General features: G+C 40.1%; 1 protein-coding gene across 2 annotated transcripts in view; it reads right to left on the bottom strand.

The window, feature by feature from the left end:
* mob2b (MOB kinase activator 2b) overlaps positions 1-25,119 on the bottom strand; it is a 60,799-nt gene that overhangs the window by 17,694 nt on the left and 17,986 nt on the right. Inside the window, exon 1 of one of the 2 annotated variants that reach the window (XM_081371914.1) lies at positions 7,115-7,311. The exons of the other annotated variant lie outside the window; for it this stretch is intronic. Within the exon in view, the coding sequence (XP_081228040.1) occupies positions 7,115-7,218 (104 nt within the window). The 5' untranslated portion in view covers positions 7,219-7,311. Of the gene's footprint in view, positions 1-7,114; positions 7,312-25,119 lie in introns of those variants that run through there. 2 annotated transcript variants of the gene reach the window in all.

Raw genomic sequence — 25,119 nt, 5'->3', positions numbered from 1 at the left:
ACACCCTGCTATTTTGCAAGTTCTCCCACTTGGAAATCATGGAGGGGTCTGAAATTGTCATCGTAGGTGCATGTCCACTGTGAGAGACATAATCTAAAAAAAAAAATCCAGAAATCACAATATATGACTTTTTAACTATTTATTTGTATGATACAGCTGCAAATAAGTATTTGAACACCTGTCTATCAGCTAGAATTCTGACCCTCAAAGACCTGTTAGTCTGCCTTTAAAATGTCCACCTCCACTCCATTTATTATCCTAAATTAGATGCACCTGTTTGAGGTCGTTAGCTGCATAAAGACACCTGTCCACCCTATACAATCAGTAAGAATCCAACTACTAACATGGCCAAGACCAAAGAGCTGTCCAAAGACACTAGAGACAAAATTGTACACCTCCACAAGGCTGGAAAGGGCTACGGGGAAATTGCCAAGCAGCTTGGTGAAAAAAGGTCCACTGTTGGAGCAATCATTAGAAAATGGAAGAAGCTAAACATGACTGTCAATCTCCCTCGGACTGGGGCTCCATGCAAGATCTCACCTCGTGGGGTCTCAATGATCCTAAGAAAGGTGAGAAATCAGCCCAGAACTACACAGGAGGAGCTGGTCAATGACCTGAAAAGAGCTGGGACCACCGTTTCCAAGGTTACTGTTGGTAATACACTAAGACGTCATGCTTTGAAATCATGCATGGCACGGAAGGTTCCCCTGCTTAAACCAGCACATGTCAAGGCCCGTCTTAAGTTTGCCAATGACCATTTGGATGATCCAGAGGAGTCAAGGGAGAAAGTCATGTGGTCAGATGAGACCAAAATAGAACTTTTTGGTCATAATTCCACTAATTATTTCCAATAATTCCATCCCTACTGTGAAGCATGGGGGTGGTAGCATCATGCTTTGGGGGTGTTTTTCTGCACATGGGACAGGGCGACTGCACTGTATTAAGGAGAGGATGACCAGGGCCATGTATTGCGAGATTTTGGGGAACAACCTCCTTCCCTCAGTTAGAGCATTGAAGATGGGTCGAGGCTGGGTCTTCCAACATGACAATGACCCGAAGCACACAGCCAGGATAACCAAGGAGTGGCTCTGTAAGAAGCATATCAAGGTTCTGGCGTGGCCTAGCCAGTCTCCAGACCTAAACCCAATAGAGAATCTTTGGAGGGAGCTCAAACTCCGTGTTTCTCAGCGACAGCCCAGAAACCTGACTGATCTAGAGAAGATCTGTGTGGAGGAGAGGGCCAAAATCCCTCTTGCATTGTGTGCAAACCTGGTGAAAAACTACAGGAAACGTTTGACCTCTGTAATTGCAAACAAAAGCTACTGTACCAAATATTAACATTTCAGACCCCTCCATGATTTCTAAGTGAGAGAACTTGCAAAATAGCAGGGTGTTCAAATACTTATTTTCCTCACTGTATGTTTATTTAATTTAACATTCGATTTCATTAATTATTAGCTTTTCAACTCACAAACCCCCTACAGTTTCCTCGCAAATTCCCATTTGGAAAACCCAGCATTATTTCGCACTAGTTGCGAAACTAGTTGTTTCAACTTGGTTGCGATTTAGGGCTGTCACTTTTGAGAAAAATCAAATTCGAACGGATATCGAATATCAAGAAATGTATTCGAATATATTCGAATATCTACGAGTAAAATGAAGTTAACGAACAACCTCGATCCATCAGTAAACGCCACATGGTCGCTGAATTTCACTGTGCTTCATGAAGAGTTTTTCTTTTGCGTGAAAAAGCCGTTCGCCGGAGATGTGTTAAAAGATAGCGGAGTGCATTCATGATTAGGCTACCGGTATAATAATCCCCCTGGCGCTGGGTCTGAGTGAGTAATGTACTCTCTTACCTTTGTTATTAACATTAATGACACTTTAAGAACAGCCGCTGCGGACAGAGACGCGATCTGACATGCGTCGCATTTTCTCACAAATCTCTACGTTCATTTAAGACTTTATTTAAATAATTTAAGACTGCTCTTATGAGGACACTCGACAAAACGGACATTTGGCATAATTTGTGTGTTATGGTTTGTTCAAGCCCGAAAGAGAACTCGATACACGTGTCTTTTCTGTGGGTCGTGTGTGTGTATGTGTGTGTGTGTGTAATAGGCAGGAATTAGCCTACAGCGCGGACTCATTTGTCTTGTCGTTATCTTCCATTTTCAAAACAAGCTGGCTATTGGCTATTATTCGCTTGATTTGGTCATGGGGCTACGCTACAATACGTTTAGAGCGGCCGCTACTGGATGAGATGGCAAACAATAAAATAAAAAGCAAACGGTCTAATCATAGACTGTAAAAAATGCGCAAAACATGGCACTTTAAAAACCGGATAGTTTATTTATAGTTCGGTTTCGGATATTTCACGTCATGTTCGAATGCATATTCGAATATCGAATAAAAAGTGACAGCCCTATTGCGATTGCAGTGCGTTTGCAGAGAGACTCCACCCACACACACTTCTGATTGGCTGTAATTTTTGATTGACTCACTCTCGTAGTTCGTCGTCGCATCAGGATTGGACAGACAAACTGCTTGTTGCAGGAATTTTATCACATCTCATCCAGTTAGGACATGGTTTTACATCTGCTTTTTGAATGATAACTTGCCTTTGGAGATCTGCTCTCGTTCAATGCATCAACGGCAGACAGATGTGCGTGTGCACTCGATGTTCACTGAGTAATGGTGCTTAACTGGATACAACACATTATTTTACTCAATGCTGTAACTCTAAACACATGACAGACTGACAAGTGCAGAGATGGCCTGAGCCTACAGCACCACTTCAGGCCAACACATGAAGAGATGCAGAAACAAAGGACCATTCAAACTTCAACAACTGCAAGTCTAAAGGCCCATGAGAGACTCCGCAACAGGACACTTCTTTAGTCCTCGCTGCACCATGAGCCAAAGACTCGCTTTAATAGACCAGCGTTTCACAGTACAGCTGCTTCCCAATGTGAAGCTTCATTCTAGACCAACAGACTCATTCACAGAACAACACATGTTTCCTGATGCACATTTATATTCCTCTATACACTGAACACATTTGGTGGAAAATTCACTCCAAAACTGCTAATACATTTCACAATTAAAATCACAAACAATGGCAAGTAACGGCACACTGAATTAAACATGAAAAAATTCTTGCAAAAAGTATTAAAAGTTAAAATTATTATTTATTTTTTTATGTTGTAATGTTGCTGTTTGAGCATGAAGAAGCTGCAGTTCTTCTCTACATCAGTGTCAGTGTTTCTGAACTCCTGAAATGCCTCCATTGTTGTCTTGAGTTTCTTCCGGGAACAAACGTCACAATATTCCTCATTTAAATAATTAATACGCAGAATAAAGGGGCGGGGCCTGGTTGAGTTAGTTAGTAGTGTGTTAAACTGGTGGATATGGTAAGAGGCGGGACATTTCCCAAACACGCTCAAAGCACTCGACCAATCACAACACACTGATCCAGCTGACCAATCAGAGCACAGTGTGCTTTTTAGAAGGAGGGGCTTCATTGAGACAGGAAGTAAACAGAGCGTTACTGACAGACTATGAAGAGAGGAGCGGCAACAATGGAGCATATGAGGAAAATAATCAACATTCAAGCAAGAAAACCTGTTCTAGTAGAGACCAAAAACATCAATATCATATAATATGGGCTCTTTAAACAACTCCATTAAAAAGTGTGAGCATACATTATCTGCTTCAAATTTTCATACAAAACAGCTCATACCAACCTTACCAACTTACAGTTATATACAGGTTTTATTACACTACTGTACAGATCAAAGGTTGTCTGCATTCTTTCGAGATTATAAGGGGGTTTTCAGCTCTGCTCTTACAGACAAAGATAACCATCTCGAAAGAAGCTCTGAACATCTGGTGGCTTTTAACTTGCAACTACCAAAAAAAAAAACATGATATATTTGCATGCAATGTGATCATCCATCCGAGGGCTGATTGTCTCTCAGACATTGAAGGTGCTAAACACATATGCAGACTTTATAGTTATGATTAATGAGGCAGTTATTGCTGATTACCCATCAGTCCACTGACCCCAAACAGTGAGCTCTGATTAGGAACGGGTCTGATTACAAACCGGCTGCGTTTGACTCCATTTATGGTTAATAAAAGAGGGAGGAGGACGTCAGCGTCTGACTTGTTTTCCTCAGAAAGCGTACTGTAGTCGTGCATGTGGTTTTCAGGAACGTCAAATGATGCAATAGACATGCTTAATAATAGCTGTAACTAACTTCCTTCCCGGGATCATAATCAACTCAACTAAACTCCAGACTCCCAAAAGGAAAGACATGTCGAGTCTGCTTCACGTTTAGCTGGTGTTTGTGGGAACGAGACGTGCTCGGTGTGATCATGCAAGATGCGATCAGAGATCGGCGTCGCTCTCAGACTGCGAGATGTGAAAGGTTTGAGCTATAAACGGGATTAGGAACGTTTGACTGTGTCGAATCGAGCCTATTTTTATTCTCAGGGCATGTTGTTTGGCAAATACTCAGAAGCTACATGCCTAGTCCATTATGGGCGAGACACGCTGGAAAACATTCCACTGACTTGCTGACGTATTTTTGTACTTTCGAAGTCAAGATGGAGATAAGATACTTTCCTTACTTTATTAATGCATTGTGCAATGTATAAAAGAAAACAATGCTATTTAACTCAAACGTATTTAATCAATAGGATAGCACATCTTGATGCATTTAAAGAAAAAGAAAAAAAATATTAGTTTAAGTTATTAAATACATCAAGAGGCATTAATCTAAACCAGAATGTTAACTATTTAAACTATTCAGAAACATGACAGTCCTACGTAAGAACTGACCTTCAGGTTCAGAAAAATGTCAAGCATGTTTAGTAATAAAGAGGTGGAATTTAAAAAAATAAATAAATTATATGAAATTATAGGCAAATGAATGGGCAGAGAAGGTTAGCGTTCTCACTGTCATTAGGGTTTGTGCTCAGAAAACCTGATATTTGGGTTAATCCTTCTGCTCTATTGGACGACTTAAAAGGCGAAGTCGCTTCAAATTAGGGAGTCTCCACATATTTCCTCAGACGCTGATCCCACCCTAAAACACATTAGCAAATCTGCAAGATTAGGTTCAGCCTCGGTCAATATGTACCAAGCCAACAAAACCCCATTTTGACTCCAGACTGGCTGACTTGACCAGCCACCAATCTCCAGGCCTTTAAAAGTGCCATTTAAAAGACTATTATAGAAACATCAAATTAGTCCTTTCTCTGAAAAGCCACAGTCTGTGGGAATGCACAGTCAGTAGGAACGCCAAGACTGTTTTTATGAGACTAAAATTAAACGGATGTCAGCTTGAGACTCATGCTATAGTATACGGCTCGTCGATTAGTGCATTAAAATCACTTTTCCACAAATCCAAGCCACCTTTACTTATACAGTGTCACTGTATTCCAGTTTATTGCTGTAAAGCTGCTTTAAAACGATCTGAACTCAATTCTGCTGTATAATCCAGATGTTTAAAGTTCGGGCAAAGGTGTGGCATTTATGGCATATTTATGACATTGTAAGTCTCTATAACATTCATATAATATAACTTCATAAACGCTCTATAGTTAGAATTGGTTGCAAGTTATTAAAACTGCAGATCCAAACGGTGCATCATTCATAATAGCAATGCAGACATCACACATATGCAATCATAACCGCACAAACTTCAAGAGCTGGAGAGGAATTAGTAGTATTTATCAAGTATGTGATAATCCCTGGAGTTATCAAGCGTCTAATAGGACGACAATTTCTCACTAACAAGAATATCATCTGGTTCTTAGAGAAATGAACGTGTAATAAGAAAGCATTATAGATGACAATCGTCAACATCGTACAACCTCTTTCTGTCTTCTGTCAGTATCAGTTTCTCACCTGAAGTCTCTGGACAACACGAGCGCTATCGGCCGAGCCAGACTGCACACAATTACTTATTCACTCAAACACACCTGAATATTCATAATCAAGTCTTCGCCGCCACTGTAGAGCCTGAGAGCCAAAGCCTCGCTCTGGATAAAAAGCACCAACTAAATAGTAAATAAAGATTATGGGTGTGTTGAACCCTACGACTCTACTTAGCATTACGAACATATGCACTTTACACACGATATAGAGGTCCAAAAGTCTGACACCACATTTATACAAAACAACTTTTATATTGCAATTTGCAACGAACTGTAATGCTTTTTTTTCTTAAGGGTTCCCAGAAAATGATTTGATTATTATCCATTCTCATGGAAAGTTGAACCATACATATACATACATACACATTATATGTATACATACACACACACATTTTATTTATATATATATATATATATATATATATATATATATATATATATATATATATATATATATTTATATTTTATATATATAAATATATATATAATATATATATATTTTTTTTTCTCTCTATTTAGTTATTTATTTTCACATTCAGCTTATTGATAAATTCATTAAAACGACGGATTTTAAGTGGCATCTTATATATTAATTTTGTGACATTATTTCTAACAAACCCAAATATCACAGTCTGCTGCCCTTTTGATTAAAAAAAAAAAACTGCAGTTTTTGTAAGCATCATTTTGCTGCTACTGTATACGGTTAGTAGTGTTGGATAAACCATGCACAATACATGCAAATGTTTATATTCATATTAGCTACACACATTCAACAACGCAGGCAGTGAGTAGGCTACAGGTGTGACAGTATATATATGTATGTATATGTATAAACCGCCTATATGGTGCCTAAAAATACCGGTGCACCTTTTGGTCCACTGACACAGAAATAACTGCGCTGGCATGGCCGTCATTCAGTCTAATAATAACTGATCTATAAGAGCCTCACGTGGAAAGATACTATATCATTACTGCTTAAAGAAACCGGGCAAACATGCACATCACTCGCACATTAAAGTTGCACTGCTAACTGTGGAAAAGTGGAAAGTTCCATTCCGTCAACAGACACGCGCGCGCATTCCTCTGGCGCGCGCACGCGTGTCAGCGCACTGTGGAGACGTGCAGTGAAAAGATCATTTAAATCAGTGAACGAGCACAGGAGAGTTACCTCAGCACTTTGCCAACCGCCTGAAGGACCATTTTACAGCTTAATCCGTTTTTAGGAGAGGCTGTTTTTAGGCTGTCTCCGGTTATGCTGTGATCTCCGACCATGTCGCAAAGAGCCCGGTCTGACGGACTCGATCATAGGTTGTGATAAAGTCAGTCCAGAGTTCGCAGGAGTATCGCATGCAAAACACAGAGGCTCGGAGTCTCTTCTCTTTCAGCTGAACTTCTGGCCAATCACAGCACAGATGGGCGGGGCCAAGGCGCAATAGTTGGAATGGTAAAAGAATAAAAACTCATCCATGAAACAAACAAACACACATGATTCCAATAGTTATATTGGAATAAAATAATGCAGATATAAAGAAACAACTCTGTTTATTGGCTACATCAAGTCTTATTTACACCTTTTTCCTCACTGGAAACTCTGCATTTGTAAACCATTAAAAGGATACATAACTATTTATGTGATCATGTATAAATAGCATTTTTATAGACATTATTCATTTTGCCTGGCATTTGTATAAAAGAAGAAAAAAAAAATACTGTATACATTCAGTAACATGCATAAAAAAGCAAACAAGTTATTTCAAGTTAAGGACATACATAGTTTTATAATTAAAGTGCATTAACTGGTCACATTTATAAATCATAAATCAGTTGTTTAAATAATTAAATGAATAAAAATGAATAAATAAATGAATAAAAACTATAGCCTATTAAATGAATAAAAACTATATTAAATGAATATATACCCAGAGATCTGCCAACATTTCTCATTTAAGGAAATAAAATAACTCAAATTAAAAAACAAAAACTTAAAAAGACCAACACATGACAAAACCTATATTGCTAAAACTTTAAATTAAATTAAAATGGAAAAAGAAAATTTAAAAACTAAATAGAAATATTAACAAAAACTCACTTTAACACTGATATGAGGTCATAAAAAAAGAGAACGAGCAAAATGTGGTTTACAATACTTGTGTATTGCAGAACACTACAATAACCGCTCGATGTGTAAACTTCCCATGAAGCGTTTACTTAACGGGTTCATCGCCGCCGCATGTTCTGACGAAGCCGTGACGTACTGGATTCTGCTAATGTGCAACAACTCGTGTCACGACACTGTCATTTACAGTGAACATCAGACTGGAATTTTTCTGCAGAGCTCGAGCGCGTGTTCAGACTCGACAGCGGGAAGATGAGGGCCGGCCTGGCCCCGGGACTAGCATTTTAGTATTTAAGTCATCTAACAGCGTGCCAAGACTGACAAACACATGCTAGATAGAGACTCAGCGGCTCCATGCATGGCCCGCTTTAGCTTTTCTGGTAATATATAATATATAAATAAGCATGCACACATTCACACGCTATACATATACTGATATATATATATATATATATATATATATATAGATGCAAAAGCCTCTAAGTGCCATCTGAAATTTTCTTCTAGAATGATCATTTTTATCAAGCTCGTATATTTAAGTTCAGTAATTTCACCTAAATGGCAATGAAAATTACTGAACTTGAACGTGTGTGTGTGTGTGTGTGTGTGTGTGTGTGTGTGTGTGTGTGTGTGTGTGTGTGTGTGTGTGTGTGTGTGTGTGTGTGTGTGTGTGTGTGTGTGTGTGTGTGTGTGTGTGTGTGTGTGTGTGTGTATATATATATATATATATATATATATATATATATATATATATATATATATACATACATACACACACACACACAGAATATGCATAGAAATCGTCATACATGCACGACCGCTTATTTGTATCTGAAACTTATTAATGAAGGTCATAATGCTGAAAGTGTCCATTGCATTACCTGTTAATATCCTGGCTGGCTCTAATCTAAACACTAGCGTCAGCCCTCAATTATTACTGCACAAGCTTTCAAAGGTCAGCCTGAAATAAATGCTGGAAAAAGTGTTTCTAAACTGAGGCATGGGCGTCAGGTTGTACGTGGGAGTGTTGAACATAATGAGGCCTGTGTTAGCGGACAGGAGAGCGGCCTGACGTCGAGCCTTCACAGACGGTGTTTGTCCAGGGAAACGAACAGAAGACTCTTTCATTGCCTCTACAGGTGAGAGAAAATGAGGCTCGCTTGCGAATGCAGTGACGCAAACGCGTAGACGCCGAGTGTTTTCCTAGGAAGTTTAGTGCTTTAGGAATGTAAGATAGGCACCTGCTTTTTACCTCACAGGACCAAAATATCTTGGATATACGTTTAGTTACAAAGGATCTTTACTTCTAAAAGGTGCGGTCACAATTTAGGTGAAATGTGCAGAGAACTGCAGCGATGTAAGAAGTCACAAACTAAATCCAAGCAGATTTCTGTTGGACGGCGGATTTGAGTGACCAACTTTCTAGCGAAACTCTGGATTGCTTTTGATTTTTTTTTAATTGTGCCACAAAATGGTAAATGTGATCGCACTTTAATGCGGTTGACTGGTGAAATCTCTCCAAAGCATTAAAAATAACACAATAGATAAAAACGACACATTATTAACCAGCACTTCATTCCAACCCTTTTAAGATGTTTGAATTTTCCATAGTTTAAGGTGATTTTTACCTCCAAACACAAGAAAAGAACAAAAAAAGTATCATGAACTAATTCTTTTGAACCAATATTTGGTAAGGAAAACACTTTTTCATCATTAATCATGCTAATCTCTGCCAAAGCTCTCAATCACAAATTGTATCACTTAAAACTCATCTTTGATCACCAAAAATGACATATTTAAAAGTTTTTTTCTTCATGCCTTAAAATAGCTTGAATGCAACTCGACACCCTTGCTTGCGGTTCTATGAATATGCAAGTGAGCCCCGCCTCCACTCACTCACTCAGCTCAGAGATCCACTGGTTGACGATCACATGTTGATCTGATTGTGACGTCAGAAACACCAGTGATTTCAAAGCGAGTTTTTGAGACCGTCTTTGGTTCAGATGCAGATTAACACTAGGCGATTTCCTAGGCAGATATTGACTTGGGACTATATTAGGGGGAAGCACAGGCGAAGCACTGCTACTTTGGCGCAGAGATATCACGCCCAAGTAGCAGTGCTTCGCCTGTGCTTCCCCCTAATATAGTCCTTAATATATAAGTCAATATCTGCCTAGGAAATCACCTAGTGTTAATCTGCATCGCTATTTGTTCTTGTTGTGAATACGCAGGCCACAAGAAGTAATTAGGTGTTTTTTTTTTTTTTTATATCACTTTTACTCAGGACATGCTAACTGGCAACAAAGGATTCCATTCATTATGCTAAGCTAAGCTAGCGCCGACCCTGTCAAACTAAAACAATGCATGCAATGAGACAAAAATGCATTTGCCCACCTATCTAAATGTAGGAAAGAAAGTGAATAAGCCCTATTTCAAAAAACGGTGGAGTGTTCCTTTAAGGAGAAAATACACAGCAATGGTGTCGACTTATGAATTTGCACATGGTTTGTCTTAAAGCATATTAAAAACACCTCATAGACACAAACAACATTAAAAGCCATCATATTGACTACTCTTATGCTGCTTTTTTGGAGCCTGACAGCTATAATCAGCATCCATTTGTGTATGGACAAACCTGTCAAACCTCTTATTTTGCATTTCAAAGGAGAAAATAAAATATGGAACTTGAATTGTTTGGCTAATCGACTCCCTAAAGATGCAAGAGGGATTGTGAAAATACACCTATGAAATTAAGTTAGCTTAGTATATTTGAGCTGATCCCAGAATTTTTCAAGTTCCCCTTTGCAAACATGCCAACGTCGAACTCTACATCAGGTTTAGCAAAACCACAGCACTATATTATGAGAAGGCCCGCTGAATGAATGCGAGCGCTGTTTCACAGCCGGAGAAGAAGCGAGTACCTGTGGAAGAGGGTCCAGAGAAGACCGTGAGCACTTTCCAAATCAACCGGCGCATCTTCCTCGGATTTCGCCATTGGGAAACATATCAGAGCGTTCCCCGTAAGAAAAAGAAACAAAGAACAATGGCTCCTTCACACTACTTTTCCTAAAACTTTATCAGAAATAGAGAAGATAAAGACAGTCGGCCTATACGTGCGAGAGCCACACAGTCGTAGGGAGAAAGAGCTGAAGTCTGTGGCTGTCGTCTCTGGATAAGTTCCTCTCTAGTCTGTTGTCGCTGATAAGAGCGTCTAGAGGACTAAACCATGTAGATTAACAAGCCCTTCAACATGCAACCATTGATGGACAGCAATACAGCAATAAAAAAAAATCCAGCTTTTAATGTTGTTTATAGGTCTATAATATGGACACCTATTATTCACAAGACGTAAAATACATCTCTGATGTCTCCAGAGTGTGTATGTGAAGTTTTAGCTCAAAATACCCACAGATCATTTTTTACAGCATGTTTAAATTGTCACTTTTTTGCGCTGAGAAAAACACGCCGTTTTGGTGTGTCCCTTTAAATGCAAATGAGCTGCTGCTGCCGGCGCAGGGGGCGGAGCCTCACGAGCTCACGCTCTTTCAGGACAATCTCATCTGATAATATCAGAACAGAAACTCTCAGTAACGCTGTTCATTTCGACCCGGAGTCGGACAATAATGCCCACAGAGCCAGAGATTATACGCTGTACGGAAACAGAACAGGTATAGTTTAGTTTAATTACGGTTATAACTTGTCAGTCATCTGCTTTTATCCACTATTAATACAAACCTGCTGGCCAAACATATGCTGATGAGTTTTATGAAGTTTATTGTACATCACACAAACGATGAAGCGTCAGTTTTACTCCAGAAAATCACAGTAAGAGATGAGTAAACACAGTATAAGAAGTGCGCATTAAAGTCTTATCCATAAACGCTCTCTCTCCCTTTCATTATCATCAACATACATGGCAAATTAAACCACTAACAGTAAACAAATATACACCGATGTTCAGGGGGTGCTTAATAAACTGGTAAACTTTATATCAGTAAAACGACTCGATGAACTGTAATAAAGTGTGCGCTCTTCACTTTCATTTCTGCCGTGATAACAGTGATCAGATCCATCAAACCATGTGTAAATTCATAAGTCGACAGCATTGCTGAGTATTTCCTCCTTAAAACTGCAGTGAACCAAAGACAGTCTCAAAAACACGCTTTGAAATCGCTGGTGTTTCTGACGTCACAAACTACCTTGTAACCAATCAGATCAACGTGTGATCGTCAACCAGTGGATCTCTGAGCTGAGTGAGTGAGTGGAGGCGGGGCTCATTTGCATATTCATATAACCACGCATACTAAATGAGGCGAGGGTGTCGAGTTACACTCAAGATATTTTAAGGCATGAATACATTCTTTTAAAAGGAAAAATGTTTTAAATATGTCATTCTGGTGATCAAAGATGAGTTTTAAGAGATAAAATTATTGACTACTTAAAATTAACGCTACCAAAAGGTTTATTTGTTTGCAGCGATGCCATTGAACTTCCTGAAACTACCATGGAGAACCTTATTCTGCTAAAGAACCATTTCTGCATTAAAAAGGTTCAATAGACGTTAAAGGTTCTTCATGGAACCATCAATGCCAATATTTTATCTTATTTTTAACAATAAGGAGCTCCAAGTTATATTAAGAATCTGCATTTTAAACTAATTTAAACAGGCAAAAGAAATAAAAATGTTCTTGTGTTTTAACCTGATGTTTGACTTGCGATGATGTTTGTTTAACATTGTTCTGAAAGTACAGCCGGAGTAAGCTTTGAGCGTTATATAACTCGTCCAGAAGTGCTGTGGGAATATTCGAGGTTAAGGTTTGTGCTTTCTCTGCTTCCGGCTGCTTATGAAAAAGAACGGCAGGAATGTGCCGATACATTGTTTCCCAGACGCTCGCGTTTACACACACAGCTTTCCTGTGTTCACAGGCTTCCTCAATAACCAGCCAAGCCTTTCTGTTGAACAAGAGACTTCCTCAAAGAGAGAAACTGTGGAGATGAGGCGCCGCACCTGTGCGTTAACGTCTCCTCGCTTCAGTAAATGAGCAGAAACCTCATTCAATGATCAAATTCACTTGAACTAAAGAACTAAACTAAACCCTCTTCACCAAAATGGAATAAACCATTGACACTTGTATATAATATCATGCACCACTAAACAGCATTTAATATAGGATGGATAGTGTCCGATTAATGATTTTCCATCCCATAATGTTGTGTGATTTAGGTTTCAAGAACTGCATAAAATGCAAAAGCTTTGTTTTATGAACACTTATATCATATTCCCAAAACAATAACATTACCATCATGAGCCGATACTTTTATTCGGCACGGATTATTAAATTACGTTGATCAAAATTGACAGTAAAGACATTTATGTGTGTCAATGTAACAAAATATTCTATTTCAAGTCAATGTTGATCTTTAGAACTATCTATTCATCAAAGATCTTATGGCAGGATTCTTCAGTTTCCACACAGATATGAAGCAGCACGACCGTTTTCAACACTGATAATAATCAGAAATGTTTCCTATCGCACACTAATAATTCTGTTCAGATTAAGGACGCATTAAATCAAAAGTGACAAAGACATAATGTTACAAAAGATTCTGATTTCTAATAAATGCCATTTGAACTTTGTTCATGAAATAATTCTGGATGAAAAAATAAATTTCACTGTTTGCACAAAAATATGAAGCTGTTTTCAACACTGACAATAATCATAAATGTCTCTTGAGCATCAAAACAAAAGAACACGCTTAAGTCACTCCAGACCTGAATGAGAGAATACATGAATGAATGAGAGAGTGGAGACTGGAGTAATGATGCTGAACATCCAGCTTTGATCACAGGAATAAACTACACTTTACTATATATTCAATATATTGTTATTTAAAACTTTTTTTTATTTTTACTTTATATTTGATCAAATAACTGCAGCCTTGCTGAGCATTAGAAACATTCTATCACATATTTTTTTTTTATAATAATAATTACCGACCCAAAAATTATTTGATTGACAGTTTATGAAACAAAAGAACATGCTTAAGTCACTCCAGACCTGAATGAGAGAATACATGAATGAATGAGAGAATAAATGAATGAATGAGAGTGGAGACTGATTCTTACAGAAAGTGAGTCTTATCGGTTTATCAGTTTACTCAGTCTCACATCTCTCCTTCTGTGTGTGTGTGTAACGGACACCAAAGCACTCTGGGACATCACACTGAGGTCTAATCAAACGAAGCGCTCGTAAAGAATACGGCATGCGCCTCTCGAGCAGAGACAGGTTAAAAACCTCGTCTGAGAATAAAGAGAAAGCTTGGCTGGCCATCAGAGGACCTCAACAGGAACTTATGCAACCGTCTGGTTCTCTAATGTCCATCAGCAGAAGCAAACAAAGCCCAGCAGGAGGTTCATGAGGAACGTCTCATGCTGAGCAATCCTAACATGCTTTACAATACCCTCGTGTCAAACAACCGAGTTACATCCCTGATCAGAGAGCTCGACCTCCACCTTCTAAACTTCACTCCATCAAATCACAATGATGTTTCCATACAACTAAACATGGAGAAGGCTATTTCCACTCTTGCAGGTGTAGCATATATATTATAGTTATTACACAACCAAAACAGACAAAAAAAATAACTGTAGTATGTCATTGAATAAATGACACGGAAAGTTGACAAAGCTCTGTTTTCCTTTACATCCTCATCGAATGTAAAATAAAATAAAAATAAAAATAAAGATTATTAATCTCACGCTTTAATCTTGTGAAAAGGAGGTGTGCTTAATTCTACAATTCTATAATTTTATGTAGCCGATATGACAGACTTCAGACATCGTATTTTCCTTTTTTGAAGTGATTTCAATCATATTTCAAGATCAACATATATCAACATATCAACATATCAACATCAACATATCAATCAACATATATCGGCCGATATCGATATGGTGGCCGATATATTGTGCATTGTGCAAGTATGTTTTTTTTTTATGTTTTTTTTTTTATATTTGCAGATAATATAATTAAAGAAATAAAAGGGAACTTAAGTGCACTTCCATGACTATGTAACACATTTAAGTACATTTTTAAAAAGTGCACTTTTGTAATGTCACGTTAAAAAGTAGATTTTATATCATGTTTAATAAAGTTTTCTTGTGCTTTAAAGAAGTAAACTTATTTTAAAGTGTTGACTAACATACTAAAGCACATGTAAAGTTACTTGATTATAACTGAAACTGTATTATTAATTGATATTACATTTAAGTTGAATATATTTTAAATGGAGAAAATTGCAACTTACAAATGTGTAATTACAAATATATTGAATACATAACATACATGTTTCAATAGAAATGACATTAAAGTATATTTTAGTTTAGCATGAATGCTTGTCAATACAACAGTAACTAACCATATTTCAAAGAGAACAGAAGTAATTATAAAAATATATATAGCGATGTACTGAAGTCCTAGAAACACTCAAGGTCAGCTAACTGCATTTAACAAATTTAAACTATGATAAATTTTTATTTTATTTTAAATAACATGCAGAAAAGCATTACGTTCAGTTCACACTTGTAATTAAATTACAGTTATGAAATATTTAGTAATGCATTAGACCCAACACTGGCTGTACTTCACATTAAGATCGTTATGGAAGCGGTGTACCAAAAATCCCTCTCAAAAATCATGGTTTGGTTTCCATTGTATGTTCATCAGCATTTCATTAATTTTCATTAGCCACTAATTGAGAGGCAGCTGACTGATCCGAGGCCCTCGTCTCTCAACCCTTCACTGCACACAAACACAACTGAATGAAAGTATAAATGTGACTGCTTGTTCTTGTTGTGAAGGAGAGCTGAATTTGGGACACACACACACACACACACACACACACACACAATGCTGATGTGTGTGGGACGGGACCGGATGAGGTTTGGTTTAGAGGCGTGACTCCAGAGCAGCTATAAAACTAAACACTGCAGATTTTAGCATCAGTTCATCCCAAACACACACTGAAACGGGAACGTGAGAGTGTGTAAGAAACATCCTGAATCCTGATTGGCTACGGGAACGTGAACTCACATAAACGAGAGGAACTGCCAGGTTAGCTCAACTTTCTCAGGCACAACACGACTAGATCGAACTCAGAATTCATCTCTACAGCAAACACATCCATCTCACTCTCAGTTTACCATGACACACATTACAAAAATAGATCCATGCTAATGAAATCCACACCCTGGAAAACAACAGAGGATTTGGGTAGTGCAAACACACACACACACACACACACACACAGTCAGTCACACACACAGAGTCAGACAGTCACACGCACGCACACACACACAGACAGTCAGACACATTCAGTCACACACACACAGAGTCAGAGAGTCACACACAGTCAGTCACACCATATCTCACACACACACAGTCAGTCACACACACACAGTCACAGTCAGTCACACACACACACACACACACACACACACACACAGTCAGTCAGTCAGTCAGTCAGTCAGTCAGTCACACACACACACACAGTCACAGTCAGTCACACACACACACAGTCACAGTCAGTCACACACACACAGTCAGTCAGTCAGTCAGTCAGTCAGTCACACACACACACACACACACACACACAGTCACAGTCAGTCACACACACACACACACACAGTCACAGTCAGTCACACACACACAGTCACAGTCAGTCACACACACACACACACACACACACACACACACACACACACACACACACACACACACACACACACACACACACACACACACAGTAGTACACATAGTATTATGATCAAAAACAACAGTATTGTTTATATATATAGACATGTTGTCATGAGCTAATGTCATATAATCAGATATTTAAGAAACTAGCTCAGAAAAATAAATAAATAAATAAAATATTCATGACCTGTGACCTATATTCAAAGTCATGTGACCCTCAAATCAAATATGATATTTACTGATGTCATCTTCTAGTGACATTCACCGTCATCCAATAATCTGCAGCTTATTTGATTATCAGTGAATAAATGCTTAAATGTTAGTCAGTTCCTCCACACACACACACACACACACACACACTTACTGTATGGCTTCAGATGACCTGGAAAAGAGCTTTAATGTTTTTATGCATCCAAAACGTTTAGACATTTTTAGAGCTGAAATGCTCCCGTTGCATCTCACAGGGAGGAAGGAGTAAATATTTGTAATATTAAAATATGCGCTCATTTTGGATAGAAGTAATTAAATCATATCGGTCATAGTGGTTTTATAATCCCACACACACACCCATAGCAAACCAGTATCAGGGAGAATGTGTGTGAGATCAGAGAGAGCAAACCCCACTGTCTCAGCCCCATCTGCTGGATCAGCACAGAAACACACTTCACCACAGCCAGCAATCCCACAATGCACTGCACACAGCTCCACCTTCCCCTTACACGGCCACAAATGAACTGCTATATGAGCTTTCTGGACTCTAACTAATCAGACTGCTTTTTTTGTTTTGTTTTTTACACAAAATTACAGTAAAGATTTAAAAAAAAAGAGAACAGTACTCAATTAAACAAGCAACCTTATTTTTAAGTGTTACTTAATATAAAATATAACATTAATATTAATATATTAATATTATTAACATGTAATATTCAAATTCATTACATTTATTTTAGGTTTATTTAACAGGGACAATGCACACTAATAATACATAATTAAATGTACAGTGTGCCAGAATTAGCCCAAAGGCTATTTTACATCTGCTGTCCCTGGGACAAACAAACAAAACAAAAAAAGCCAAATTTACAAACATTATATACAAAACATGTTTATAAACGTTAATATTTATTATTTTTAATGAAAACCAGAATACAGCACTTCCTGAACTAAACAGCATTATTTTTTTTTAATTGTTTATAATATAATATAATATAATATAATATAATATAATATAATATAATATAATATAATATAATATAATATAATATAATATAATATAATATAATATAATATAATATAATATTTAGAAACATTATATGTGACCCTGGATTTTCACAATATTTCTTTTTTTTTTTTTTGCAGCCTCAGATTCCAGATGTTCAATAGTTGTATCTCAGCCAAATATTGCCCTATCCAAACAAACCATATGCTTATTTATTTAGCTTTCAGATGATGTATAAATCTCAATTTAAAAAAAAAAAAGATTGACTGTTTTTGTGGTCCAGGGTCACATATATAAAACTTGTGTTTCACAGTCTCACACACTCCTGTGTGCTTGATCCTGGCACTGGAGTCAAATTTCACTTTGACTGTCATTTTAATACAAGAAACTTCGAGCCAATGGAGGTCCAGTACAGTGACCCAGTACAGTGACCCAGTACAGTGATCCAGTACAGTGATCCAGTACAGTGACCCAGTACAGTGACCCAGTACAGTGACCCAGTACAGTGATTTAGATCCAGTACAGTGATCCAGTACAGTGGGAGACCCAGTACAGTGACCCAGTACAGTGACCCAGTACAGTGGGAGATCCAGTACAGTGATCCAGATCCAGTACAGTGACCCAGTACAGTGGGAGACCCAGTACAGTGATCCAGATCCAGTACAGTGACCCAGTACAGTGGGAGACCCAGTACAGTGATCCAGATCCAGTACAGTGACCCAGTACAGTGGGAGACCCAGTACAGTGATCCAGTACAGTGATCCAGATCCAGTACTATGACCCAGTACAGTGGGAGATCCAGTACAGTGGGAGACCCAGTACAGTGATCCAGACCCAGTACAGTGATCCAGACCCAGTACAGTGACCCAGTACAGTGGGAGATCCAGTACAGTGGGAGATCCAGTACAGTGGGAGACCCAGTACAGTGACCCGGTACAGTGACCCAGTACAGTGGGAGATCCAGTACAGTGACCCAGTACAGTGACCCAGTACAGTGGGAGATCCAGTACAGTGGGAGACCCGGTACAGTGACCCAGTACAGTGGGAGATCCAGTACAGTGACCCAGTACAGTGACCCAGTACAGTGGGAGATCCAGTACAGTGATCCAGTACAGTGATTTAGATCCAGTACAGTGATCCACTACAGTGGGAGACCCAGTACAGTGACCCAGTACAGTGATCCAGATCCAGTACAGTGACCCAGTACAGTGGGAGACCCAGTACAGTGATCCAGATCCAGTACAGAGACCCAGTACAGTGGGAGACCCAGTACAGTGATCCAGTACAGTGATCCAGATCCAGTACTGTGACCCAGTACAGTGGGAGACCCAGTACAGTGATCCAGACCCAGTACAGTGACCCAGTACAGTGGGAGATCCAGTACAGTGGGAGACCGAGTACAGTGACCCGGTACAGTGACCCAGTACAGTGATCCAGTACAGTGATCCAGTACAGTGACCCAGTACAGTGGGAGACCCAGTACAGTGATCCAGTACAGTGATCCAGATCCAGTACTGTGACCCAGTACAGTGGGAGACCCAGTACAGTGATCCAGACCCAGTACAGTGACCCAGTACAGTGGGAGATCCAGTACAGTGGGAGACCCAGTACAGTGACCCAGTACAGTGGGAGACCCAGTACAGTGACCCGGTACAGTGGGAGATCCAGTACAGTGACCCAGTGCAGTGACCCAGTACAGTGACCCAGTACAGTGACCCAGTACAGTGGGAGACCCAGTACAGTGATCCAGTACAGTGACCCAGTACAGTGGGAGATCCAGTACAGCGACCCAGTACAGCGACCCAGTACAGTGGGAGACCCAGTACAGTGACCCAGTACAGTGGGAGACCCAGTACAGTGACCCAGTACAGTGGGAGACCCAGTACAGTGACCCAGTACAATGACCCAGTACAGTGATCCGGTACAGTGACCCAGTACAGTGGGAGACCCAGTACAGTGACCCAGTACAGTGATCCAGATCCAGTACAGTGACCCAGTACAGTGGGAGACCCAGTACAGTGACCCGGTACAGTGACCCAGTACAGTAACCCAGTACAGTGATCCAATACAGTGACCCAGTACAGTGGGAGACCAAGTACAGTGATCCAGTACAGTGACCCAGTACAGTGGGAGACCCAGTACAGTGATCCAGTACAGTGATCCAGATCCAGTACAGTGACCCAGTACAGTGACCCAGTACAGTGGGAGACCCAGTACAGTGATCCAGTACAGTGACCCAGTACAGTGATCCAGTACAGTGGGAGATCCAGTACAGTGACCCAGTACAGTGACCCAGTACAGTGATCCAGTACAGTGACCCAGTACAGTGGGAGACCCAGTACAGTGATCCAGTACAGTGACCCAGTACAGTGATCCAGTACAGTGATCCAGATCCAGTACAGTGACCCAGTACAGTGGGAGACCCAGTACAGTGATCCAGTACAGTGACCCAGAACAGTGATCCAGTACAGTGACCCAGTACAGTGGGAGATCCAGTAAAAGTGTGTTGTGAAGAGTGAGAGCTAATGATGACCTCATGCCCCGTCACCAGCCAATCAAGCGCTGAGGGAGCCATGCGGAGACTAAAGCACAAGAGACTGTGTGAATATATAAACCGAAATAGCAAAACAAGCTGAGCCTGAACAGGGCGAGGAAACCCTGTGTGTGTTAGCAAGCCTGGGCAGGAGCAGGGTGTGTGTTCGAGAGGACAGATCACACACACACACACACACACACACACACACACACACACACACACACACACACACAGAACAAACCAAACGCCATTAATGAGCCACGCTTGATACTTCTGTAGCAATGCACGGTTTACACATATTTGTGACCCTGGACTACAAAACCAGTCACATGGTTATTTTTATTTTTATTTTTATTGAGATTTATACATCATCTGAAAGCTGAATAAATAAGCTTTCCATTGATGTGTGGTTTGTTAGGATATGACAATATTTGGCTGAGATAATCTGGAATCTGAGGGTGAAAAAAAAAGAAACATTGAGAAAATCACCTTTAAAGTAGTTCATTTATGTGTGTGATTGTGCTGCATTCACTCACAAAAATAAATGTTTTATATATTTACTATATATATATTTGTGATCCAGGGTCAGATATACTTGTGCGCAAAAATATATTATTATTCTTATATGTAATGGATAATATTCTCACAGGGGCTGGAATGTCATTTCAAAGCATTTGAATCTGTTTTTCATGAAATTTGTTTTTAAATTAAGCAGCAACGTAAAAAACACGAACCATTTCTCACAATCACCTGAAGAGATGCGTCACGTCTGAAAGTGAAAGCATCAATGTAAGTGAACAGAACAGTTCTCAAGACTTCTACAGCGCATGTGGAAGTCTTTCGACAGTGACCTGATCCAATATGAAAAGTTAATAGCATTAAATTGACCTTGGAGTAAATTGATGTTCTACATGTTCATTTGAGAATGAGGACGGCACATTTACAGAATCAACTTCTATTTTAAAGATTAGGAAAAGGAAAATACAACTTGTATCCACTGCAGATTCACTGTTATAAGTGACCCAGCAACAACAGTTTTCCAGGATCACTTACATACAATCTCATCACACAGATCTTACATTAGAAAAGCACAAAAGATTATCTGAGAATATAGTGAAGTTACATGGTGAGTTACTGAGGTAGGATTGGTCAGTACTATTGAAGCTTAGAGAAGTCAGTTAGTTTTGACGATGGCTGCTAAGAAACCACACAGAACCCACCCAGGACACCCAGTAAAATCCATGCATGCATGCAAAAATATGCATTTTACACATATGTAAATACATGCATAAATGCATTCGTAGATAAATGCATGCATCAATAAATACATAAATAAATGCATCACATGCACAAATAAGTGCATCAATAAATTCATGCATAAACAAATAGGCTAAACATGACCATTTCCCCACAATCATTCAAAGTAATCAGGGTATTCTGAAGGAGCTGTTATAATCAGCTCACCTCCACTTCACTGTTCAGCCCAAATCACTGAGAGAAATATTAATTCTGGTGGTCATATTTCAATGTCCTCATGGTTGTGATGTCACAGAATGACTGAGTGACCCATTTTGCCAGATTAGTTATAATATGGTCTGTGCAGCGAGATTTGTGTTATGAATGTTCCATAATAACTTCATAGTACATGAAACTCTTACAATTAAAAAAAGCACGGACAAATTCCATGCTATGTGAAATCACTAAAAGCAAAGCAATGAAAGCAAACATTATCGATGTGTGGCTGTATTTTTCCAGCATTGTAGTCCGCTAATCCTTCAGGAAGAGGTTCTGACGGGATCTGGAGACTGAAGAGAGAGGATCTCCATCTCTATGAGCATCAGCGGAGCTGGATTACACAGGCATTAACTGAAGTGCATTCCCTCCACAGCTGGATAACACTTACATAACGCTCAGATGATGATGATGATGCTGCGCTCGCTCACTCCAGGCCCTCTTCAACATGTGCATGAAGAGCATGTGTGTGTGCAGTACACGGGGAGTCCAGTTCAGAAGAGCCAGGTCAAGTATGACGTGTGTAACACTATTATTCAGTGCCAACACCACTGACATGTAGATGGTGATTAAGGACAATGCATTTAAAATCTACATACGCATGAAGAGCATATATAGACGAACCAAAAATTTAAACACCAGATTTCATTTTTTATGTTTTTTCACTAGTGTGTTCAGGACACAATAGTTCATTGAGTGAGGAGAGCAAAATAAAGTAAACCGTGACATATTATACCCCAAAACTCTTCAGTGGACTACCAGTACAATTTTAAGTTCACCACAGACATGTAGAGTAGGGCTGCACAATGTATATATTAAAATTATCGAAATATATCGCAAATGTATATATCGCGATATGCATATCGCAACGGCTTGCAATAATCGGGGTCATGAAGAAAAGACGAAGAGAAAAATCACTCACTGACTCTCGGAGTCGGGTGAATAACTTTTGTAGCTTTATAAGAATTTATAAGAAATCTTATTTTATAATAAGAATCAGTATATTTTTCATTTATACAGTGAAAACTAAGTAGTGTTTTATTTTTACATTTGATTATTCAGTTTCTGTTCTTAAAAAAACCTAATGCCTTAAACCTGAGGTTTACTCTGATGTTAAAATAACACTTCTTATGCTACAGTAAAACACTGCTGCAAAAAGATTGTGAAAAACACATGCAAGTAATATCATTTTAAATCTATTTTAAAGAAAATTAAAGTTTATTTTACACACTTTAAGCATTATCGTATTGCATATCGCATTATTTAATGAGTTATCGCATCTCGCACTTTTCTTCAGTATCATGCAGTCCTAATGTAGATGGTGATTAAGGACAAGGCACTTAAAATTTCCATGAACGGCAGAAGACAGGCATTATGCAACGCTGCACCTACAGCACCTGCTGAGAAATCAGAGACCGCCCGGCCTCTACAGAGACTACAGCCAGAGACTACAGCTGAGACTACCGCCGAGACTAAAGGCAGAGACTAGAGCCAGAGACTACGGCCGAGACTAAAGCCAGAGACTACGGCCGAGACTACAGCCAGAGACTACGCCAGAGACTAAAGCCAGAGACTACGGCCGAGACTAAAGCCAGAGACTACGGCCGAGACTAAAGCCAGAGACTACGGCCGAGACTAAAGCCAGAGACTACGGCCGAGACTAAAGCCGAGACTAAAGCCAGAGACTACCGCCGAGACTAAAGCCGAGGCTAAAGCCAGAGACTACAGCCAGAGACTACAGCCAGAGACTACAGCCAGAGACTACAGCCAGAGACTACCGCCGAGGCTAAAGCCAGAGACTACCGCCGAGGCTAAAGCCAGAGACTACCGCCGAGGTTAAAGCCAGAGACTACCGCCGAGGCTAAAGCCGAGACTAGAGCCAGAGACTACCGCCGAGACTAGAGCCAGAGACTACCGCCGAGACTAGAGCCAGAGACTACCGCCGAGACTAGAGCCAGAGACTACCGCCGAGACTACCGCCGAGACTACAGCCGAGACTACCGCCGAGACTACAGCCGAGACTACCGCCGAGACTACCGCCGAGACTACAGCCGAGACTACCGCCGAGACTACAGCCGAGACTAAAGCCGAGACTACCGCCAAGACTACAGCCGAGACTACCGCCGAGACTACCGCCGAGACTAAAGCCAGAGACTACCGCCGAGACTAAAGCCAGAGACTACCGCCAGAGACTACCGCCAGAGACTACCGCCGAGGCTAAAGCCAGAGACTACCGCCGAGGCTAAAGCCAGAGACTACAGCCGAGACTACAGCCGAGACTAAAGCCAGAGACTACCGCCGAGGCTAAAGCCAGAGACTACCGCCGAGGCTAAAGCCAGAGACTACCGCCGAGGCTAAAGCCAGAGACTACCGCCGAGGCTAAAGCCAGAGACTACCGCCGAGACTACAGCCAGAGACTACAGCCGAGACTACAGCCGAGACTACAGCCAGAGACTACAGCCAGAGACTACAGCCAGAGACTACAGCCGAGACTACAGCCAGAGACTACCGCCGAGACTACAGCCAGAGACTACAGCCAGAGACTACAGCCAGAGACTACAGCCAGAGACTACAGCCGAGACTACAGCCGAGACTACAGCCAGAGACTACAGCCGAGACTACCGCCGAGACTACAGCCAGAGACTACAGCCGAGACTACAGCCGAGACTACAGCCAGAGACTACAGCCAGAGACTACAGCCAGAGACTACCGCCGAGACTACAGCCAGAGACTACAGCCAGAGACTACAGCCAGAGACTACAGCCAGAGACTACAGCCAGAGACTACAGCCGAGACTACAGCCAGAGACTACAGCCAGAGACTACAGCCGAGACTAGAGCAAAACGAGTCAGGTGATGATCCGATGCACGTTTGCATAAAGGTACAACCTAATGAAACTGGTGTCAGACAGATCAAGACACCGCAGCGTGACGTGCAATGATCCAGAGCTAAGTCAAGTGAGCTTTAAATTCAAATAAATTCATATTCACAAGCTTCATTTTCCCCACCTGAGCAATTTCAGTCCATTACTGAAAAA

This window comes from Scardinius erythrophthalmus, assembly GCF_964197995.2.
Source record: "Scardinius erythrophthalmus genome assembly, chromosome: 8".
Classification (NCBI taxonomy): Eukaryota; Metazoa; Chordata; class Actinopteri; order Cypriniformes; family Leuciscidae; genus Scardinius; species Scardinius erythrophthalmus.
Note: the sequence above shows the minus strand (reverse complement) of the source record. Positions and strands in the feature narration are given on the sequence as shown.